The 7870-nt window shown below is 43.9% G+C and overlaps 1 protein-coding gene across 2 annotated transcripts in view; it reads left to right on the forward strand.

Moving 5' to 3' along the window:
* pax3 (paired box 3) overlaps positions 1-7230 on the forward strand; it is a 24116-nt gene extending 16886 nt beyond the window's left edge. Inside the window, exons 6-9 of one of the 2 annotated variants that reach the window (XM_022760441.1) lie at positions 140-305; positions 814-1022; positions 4095-4374; positions 7196-7230. In XM_022760441.1, coding sequence (XP_022616162.1) covers positions 140-305; positions 814-1022; positions 4095-4374; positions 7196-7230 — 690 coding nt within the window. Of the gene's footprint in view, positions 1-139; positions 306-807; positions 1023-4094; positions 4380-7195 lie in introns of both variants that reach the window. The other variant, XM_022760442.1, reaches the window with a different exon arrangement.
* Positions 7231-7870: the final 640 nt, after the last annotated feature.

Here is a 7870-nt window from a genome sequence, read left to right on the forward strand (position 1 = left end):
TGTGTGTGTGTGTGTGTGTGTGTGTGTGTGTGTGTGTGTGTGTGTGTGTGTGTGTGTGTATGTGTGTGTGTAAGAACTGTAGTCCAATGAGAAGCACGTAAACACACACTGATTGAACAACCATCATCATCTTCTCTAGGTGTGGTTCAGCAACAGGCGGGCGAGATGGAGGAAGCAAGCAGGAGCCAATCAACTGATGGCATTTAATCACCTGATCCCAGGGGGTTTCCCACCTTCAGCCATGTCCAGCATCCCTCCCTACCAGCTCTCTGACAGCGCCTACCCCCCCCCATCTATAGCACAAGGTAAGGACACAGGCTCAAGTGATTAAAACAGCTGTTGACGGTTCACGTGCAGAGAAGTTTGTACAGATTTGAGCATGAGGTTTTTTGTCAATGCAAATAATAAACTATAATTTTTAGAGGAGAAAATGAAAGAAAGCTTTGTTCAGAGTTGTTTGTGATAATTTATCATTCTACTGGCTCCAAAACTAAATTTGTGGTATAAATAATTTACCACAGAGGTTATTTGAAGTTAAAGTTTGAATTGCGACATGAAATCACAAAAACCTACTATCTGTTTTGCGCGTTTGTACTTTTTCAGTTTCTTTTTGAAATCAAAAGTTTTTAATTCAACAAAGTTGTATTTTGACAGAAGTCTTGCTTTTTATTACATCGCAACTCTTCGTTTGTTGAAGTGGTTAATTTTGGAATAGTTTTCCTTAATGCAGAAGTAGAACATTTACTTTTTCATACGTTGTGAACAGACATGTTTCCAGCTAACTTTACCCATCATTCCCTTTGGTAGTGTCAGAGCCTCCCAGCACAGTGCACCGGCCCCAGCCTCTGCCTCCCTCCTCGGGTCACCAGGCCTCCGGCGCCGGAGGACAGGGTGAAGGAGCCTCCGCCTACTGCCTCGCCTCCGGACGCCATTCCTTCTCAGGCTACTCGGACAGCTTTGTTAGCCCCGGAGGACCGGCCAATCCCATGAACCCCACCATCGGGAACGGGCTCTCTCCACAGGTGAGACTGCAGCCTGAAATATGTGCCTTTCACCTGGATGGGGATACAGCTTCATACAACACACCTCCAATCAAGCATCAAGTCATTTAGTGTTATTTAGAAGATTCTTTCCCTTAGCAAGATTTAAGGAGAAATCTGTTGAGACTGTGTGATTTGATTCAATAAATATACTAATATTCTGTATTTCAATCAAAAACTGATATTGGACTGATTAGAAAAAGGCTAAATTAATTTGAATCAGAAGATTTAAGTTTGCGTTTTCTCGCAGTGCACTAATTGAGCAGGTTAAAGCGATGTGTTTGAGTGTACATAGCTCTGGAGACTAGAATAGTTTTACTTGCCACATCGGAGTTGGGCAGAAGTAGATTTGGACATGATTTCAAAGATTGAAGGCGGGTTGAGGTACGCGTGATTTATCTTGTCAGACATCCAGCTTCACAATAAATCAAGGGCTCAATAAGCTCATAATAAATCAAGATGATGTTTTTTTTTTTTTCTTTCTTTTTTAAAACCTTTTCAAATAATGTTTCACCCAGGTGTGGAGAACATAAATACACACTCTTACTGCTCAAAGACCCATCGACAAACCCAGTTTACACCATAAATTGTACAGTCTGCGGATGACGCACTCCGCGGCAGAAGTGGAGGACGGGTCACTCACAGTTGCAGGAGAAAAGTGAGATGACTCCAGAAGGACAGAGGACAATTGAGCGTGTGACAAATGAGAAGTGAAAAGACAATTACAGTCAATTATCCAGGCATGAAGTCCCAAGGTCTCCGCACCTAGACGGAGGGTACGGCAGAGGAGACAGACGAGTTAGAGATCCTAACAGGCAGAAAATGAGATTTCAGCCTGGCGCAGGCCTGACTCCTCAGAGAAAAGGCCGCAGCAGTGCGAATACGGACACACACACACACACACACACTTATACAGATACACACATGCTCGCAGGTTCACATAATTACAGACACACACACGCACAGTGTAGATAATTGATCAACTCCATGACATTTTGAGGATCAGTTAAGGATTTTGCAACATCTTTTACACAAATATTACATGACATGGTTGAGCAGCATGGCTAAGTCAACTTTTCAACCCTCTGTTTAGACTGCAAGATTGATAACTGCATTTTTAATTATTTGAAATACAACTTTTTAAATTTTTTTGGACTGTTCTGTTGTGCGAGTTTATGGGAGGATCTCCTCCCGTGTTACATTGACACACCAGATAACCATCATACTTGCTTTCAAACACACACAAGATACACCGCTTCATGCTAACAGCGTTGTGTGTTAAAACACACGGTCAGACGCAGCGTTGTCACGGTCATGTGTGTGCGCACAAACACACACGCACACACACAACACACTCCACGCCATGCTGCAGCCCCGAGGGAAGCCTTTTCGTGATTGCATTCTTAAAATGTTTGCCTCGACATTCCTCCATGTGAAAGCAGAGGTTCTAATTTATTTGTATATATTTCATACCGCGCAGAAGGAATGTCCCGTCTCAGAAGTTTCACCCCAGCCTCCCTCACCCGCCTGCCCCCTCTACCCCCTTCCCTCCCCTCCCGACATTCCCTGCTAACTCCTGGACGCACTGATTTAGGCCGCTGGCAACGGCAGCGCTCCAATATGAAACACCCTGGACGCGCCGGCCAGCAGCCATCTCATGAGGCAGGGAGAGAGAGAGGGGTGATGGGTAGAGACAGGTAAAAGACAGAGAGAGTTGAGGAGCATGTATCCTTGCTCCCTGAGGCACGTTTCAGCCTCGTCCCCTCAACCCCTTGCTCTCTCGCTCTGTTTTGACAAAACCTTCCAAACGCAGGTTAATTTTTTAGGAAAATGTTACTGGGCATGGGAGGAAACACAGCTCCCTCTTCCAAATCAACATAGACTCCTCCATTCACCTCCCCTACTTGGGAAATGATTTAAGCAGGACCATGTGTGTGTGTGGATGTAGAATAATATGTCACTTAGAGGGCCAAGAGGACCCAAAGAGCAGCGTACCTGCTTCTTATTAGGACAACTGGAGGAGCCTTGAGGCCTTTGCTGCGTTGAGAGAGACGTGGGATATGATAGATATGTATACGGAGGTAGCAGGTTCAGTTAGAGTTACTTCCATAAGTGACAAAGCCATTCTCAATTCCTTGTTAACGCTTTACTGAGCACTTTGATGGCGGACAGGTAAATTCGGCAAGCGTTGAAGTGTGGTGGTGGTGGTTGTTGGGGGGGGTGGGGGGTGGGGAGGTGGTATCGCGTCTGTTTTGAAACCAGTTGAAACACTTTGCCCCACGGCTCTTTTCCGTTCCTTTCTGGCCAAGGAATATTCCCCCAAATTCGATTATCTGGTCGCTAATAAAGACCAGGTCAAGAGCTAACAGATTTCTCCAAACTGCAAATCTACGCCGAGGCCGAACGCAGCAGAGCTCACACAGACCTTTTCCTTTGTGTTATCTCTGTCGGCATATCTCGTTCGGAGATAAGCTGTTATCTCGTGCCGTGGGTTTTTGGAGCAGCGTCAAAAAAGGAATTTTAGAATAAGCGGAGCTGTGGATCTGAGACAAATTGCTTAATTCTTCCTCTCTGGTGCTATCTCTGTCTGGGACGGGGCTCGCTGGCAGCCTTTTGATGTCCGCGACAGGGGGATTTCCTTTGTGTGTCTGAGTGTGTGTTTGTCTTGCTGTCTGTGTTGATACATATTACACACGCTCCTGTGCTGTTGCGCTAAAAATGACAGGTTTAATGTGTGATAAACGCTTGTCAGAAACAGCAGAAAAAAAAGAAAAATAAGACCCTTTTTTTTTCTTTTTTTTTTTTTACAGCCTGGGGTTTGGGTCGGGGCCTGTAATATTGTAAATTCCACATTGCAGTGATGAAATTCATCCTGTTTCTCATTATTCAATTGATGATGTCTACTTGAGCAAATAAATGGAAGGTGACCGATCCACTGTCATTGCTCATTTTCAACACAAGTTAACTGTGTTAGCGTCAGATCCTGCCAACATTAGGGTCATTCTCAGTGGTTTTATTTTCTCTTCTTCTTCTTCTTTCCTTCCTTCGCCTCAGGTGATGGGTCTGCTGAACCCGGGCGGCGTGCCACATCAGCCCCAGAGCGACTACGCCATCTCCCCTCTGACGGGCGGCCTCGAGCCCCCTGCCGGCATGGCCGCCAGCTGCAGCCAGCGCATGGATCACATCAAGGGCCTGGAGGGTCTGACCAGCGTTCCCTCCATGTCGGCTCTGCCCTCCCTGCCCAGCTCCCAGTCCTACTGCCCCCCCTCCTACAGCTCACCTGGCTACACTGTTGACCACGTGGCGTCCTACCAGTACGGCCAGTACGGACAAAGTAAGGTCAATAGACTTCACCTTTTTTTTTACTTCTACACCCAGACAAATTCAAAAGCAATATGTGATGTGTTTCTGATTGATTGATTGATTGATTATCTCAGGGTTTAGAGATCATGTGACCATAAAAACAACAAAGCTGCAAGATTGTTTTTTTAATCTCTGACCTCGAGCAATTTGAAAACCTTTCCAGTTTTCTGGTGCAAACCGCGGACTTGTTTTACAGCGGTCTTTCACTTATTTTCACCAAAAGAATTAAAATGAAAACATCTAAACCAAATCAGCCAATACAGTTTATGATTATCTGGTCCAGTCCAGTAGTGCTTGCTTTTCTTTATTTTTTATTCCAGACCCTGGAATAAAAAATGAAAAGCAGTTGTACATGCAGCTGACAGCACATACAGTAGGTAGCTGCTTGTTGAAGAGAGCTAACATTTCTCCGGGTCCAATCACGCAGTCTCAAGTGTTGGGTTTAATTGCGCAGATCTGATTCCATCTCTGAACTCTGCGGTCAGGTATAGTGTGGAGTCAGCTCCCATCAGGGTAAAGTGTAGCCGCGGCAGTGGCTGATAGCCCTCCTCAAGACCGCATGCCCTCAGAGAGTACTTACCTGCCCGGCAGTGAAAGGGTCTTTTCACTTCACATTACTGTCACTTTAAGGGGTTAAAATCAACTTCAAACAAATCTCCGTCTAACTTTGGAAGCGGCATCGCTCTCCGCTCCAGCGTGATTACAGCGGCCACCGTTTCCAATTTTGGTCCACAGGGGGTTTGACCAATCAGGTTCATCCACTGACCTTGTGGCAACCTCGAGACAAGCGGCCCCTTCAAAGAGCGTGGCAACGGTCCAATGAGTCTGACTGCATGTAGCTCTGTGGGGCAGCAGGTATCGAATGAATATCTAACTTAATATCCGAGAGCAGCAAATGTCTAATGAAATATCTCGGTCAAATATCTCAAAGTGGACAGAATAAAGAATTAGGGCGACACACATGAAAAACCACGAGCATGTGGCACTGTGCGTGTGCACGCGCGGGCTCAAAGGCAGCCACCGGGGGCGGCACGCGCACACACATACACCTCCGCAGCGTTACGAGCCCGAGCAGTCCATCTTGATGTGATTAATCAGTGCGACTGGATAGCTGGTGTGCGGTTGGGTTTGGAGCTGCGGAGGAAAGGTCCTTTCTGGGGGTGGACGGATCCTAATAGCCTCTGGCAGGGCAGCTATTAGAAACAGGTGCTCGGACTGAGGTCAGCTGGGGAGGCAGCGTTGAACAGTGCCGCTCCAGGTTCCAGTGCAGTGTAACAAACTGCTGCCTCACAGAAACTGCAGTGTTAATCTATGAAACACTTGTTTGTTTTTATTTAGGTAATGTCTCTGTTGCTAAGCAGACATTGATGTGGTGTTTACTGAGGTCACCTGTCAGTCAGTGCAGCCAATACTGTGCAGTCGGTAGAGTTTCTGTAGGTGGTGCTCTCTCTCTCTCTCTCTCTCTCTCTCTTTTTTTGTTTTACCTGTACAGTCATGGTGGAATTTGTAGCTCACACCAACTCCTCTGGTCTTCCAGAAACCAGGATCATAAAACACATCACTTACTGTGCATCAGAGCAAAGACCTGCAACTATATTTGGTGACGGAGTGAACCATAACATGGATTTTGGTAACATTTAGCACGTAGCTTTATTTGTCCTCGGCTGTGTCACGAAAGACGCCAAATTACATGAGACGAAATAAATGTGTAGATGATATGAACTGTTATAACCTGCAATATAAAGTATATTGAATTTGAATGCCTGACATTATATTTCATGCTGTATGCGCTCGTTTCTGAGTGACATTGATGCAATTTACTCCTCAATTGTTTGAGGATATGATGATAAAACTGATCATAGCACAAAAAGTGTCTCATATTTTTAAAATAAATTACACCACAACTAAATTTTCTACCATATGAACTCTATTTTACCTGTGCTTACCCATGAATCCAGTGATTTAAAAGTACTTACAGGGTGGTTAATATTAAAGTTACTCCTAAAGACAAAGGTATTACCCTGTTACCTTTTGTCTTCTTCTGTGGTACATATTTGTGTAGGTACCCACCAAGTACTTTATTGATATTTACTAAATAATTACACTGTAAATAGCTGTTTTTTAAAATTATGTCATTGTTTATTGTGCATATAAAATTCTTCAATCTTTTTGTAAGGATCAGGGTCCTTAAGGAAATTGAGGTTATGTACTTTATATTGTTTCTTGAGTTAATTCTATAATTTAAAAATATTACAAAACTGGTATTTTCTTTGCCATTTCTTTTATTTTAATGCAAATAAATACTTTTATTGCTAGGAGTGTGGAGTGTTTAGGCGATGTTGGGAAGTAAGATTTACAGAGTGACCAGTGAGTTGAGTATAAAAACCTTTTTGTTTTGGGAGTGGAGACTTGAGTTCATGATCTCAGTAATCATCTAAAAATCTTTGCTACAGCCCTGGTGGGGATATGATGCAGTATGTTGTGATGTTGCGGCATATGAATAAAAATGAATTGAATCTACTGTGGCATACGCAGCATGTGATGCATATATTCCACAGGATCTCCGTGTTGCGTTTCTTCACACTTCTGTTCTCACATCCCTTTACACTGACCTTACACGCCAAACTGCTGTTAGCACATGCTATGCTAACAATAGCCATATGTTAGCGGAATGGCACGCTAAAACATATTCCCAAAATTTATTACAGCCATATATCTCTTATCATCCTTCCACATTATTTAAAAATCTGGTAATAATTCAACAACTGTTTCTTCCTGTTTTTCTCTTCCAGGTGCCCTTCCTTATCTGAGGCCTGAAATCACCTGATCAGAAGCTTCGGACTTCTCAGAGGGACTTTTGTGTGTACAGCGATGGAAAATCTTTTAATATCTTTCTGGACCAAACTTTTTCTACCATGTGCCAGGACACGTTCACTACTGCAGGACTTTGCATTATTAATTCTTGGTGGAGAAAATGAACAAGAAGGAGAAAAAAAAAGAAAAAAAAAACTAAAGAAAAAAACAAAAAAAACAACAAAAACAAAAAAAGAAGGGACCACAAGAAGGAATATCAGACCAAAAACTGTTGATTGACTGTGAACATTGCTGCATCAGTATAGCAGATGACCAGCAGAGGTGTCAGCGCTTAATGTGGTTGGTTCGGCGGAGTTGTGACCAAACACCAAAAAACAGTGACCAAACTCCATCTGCGGACCGCGACGGCAAAACCCAGACCACCGGCCTTTGAGCCGACGCTTGAAGGAACGTGTTTACATATCTTAGGGCCACACGAGTACATATGAAATTCCATGTATCTCCAACTTAATCCCCGAATTGTATCTGCTGAAGTGGGGGGAAAAGAAAAGGGCTTTGTTGATTTTATTGCATTTATTTGAGCTCTCTGCATCCCACACATGGAGAGAAATTCCAGAGAGAAAGAAAACAAACGTGAGCAAATGAATCTGTGG

Source organism: Seriola dumerili, unplaced genomic scaffold (genome assembly GCF_002260705.1).
Source record: "Seriola dumerili isolate Sdu_G_001 unplaced genomic scaffold, Sdu_1.0 BDQW01000337.1, whole genome shotgun sequence".
Lineage (NCBI taxonomy): Eukaryota > Metazoa > Chordata > Actinopteri > Carangiformes > Carangidae > Seriola > Seriola dumerili.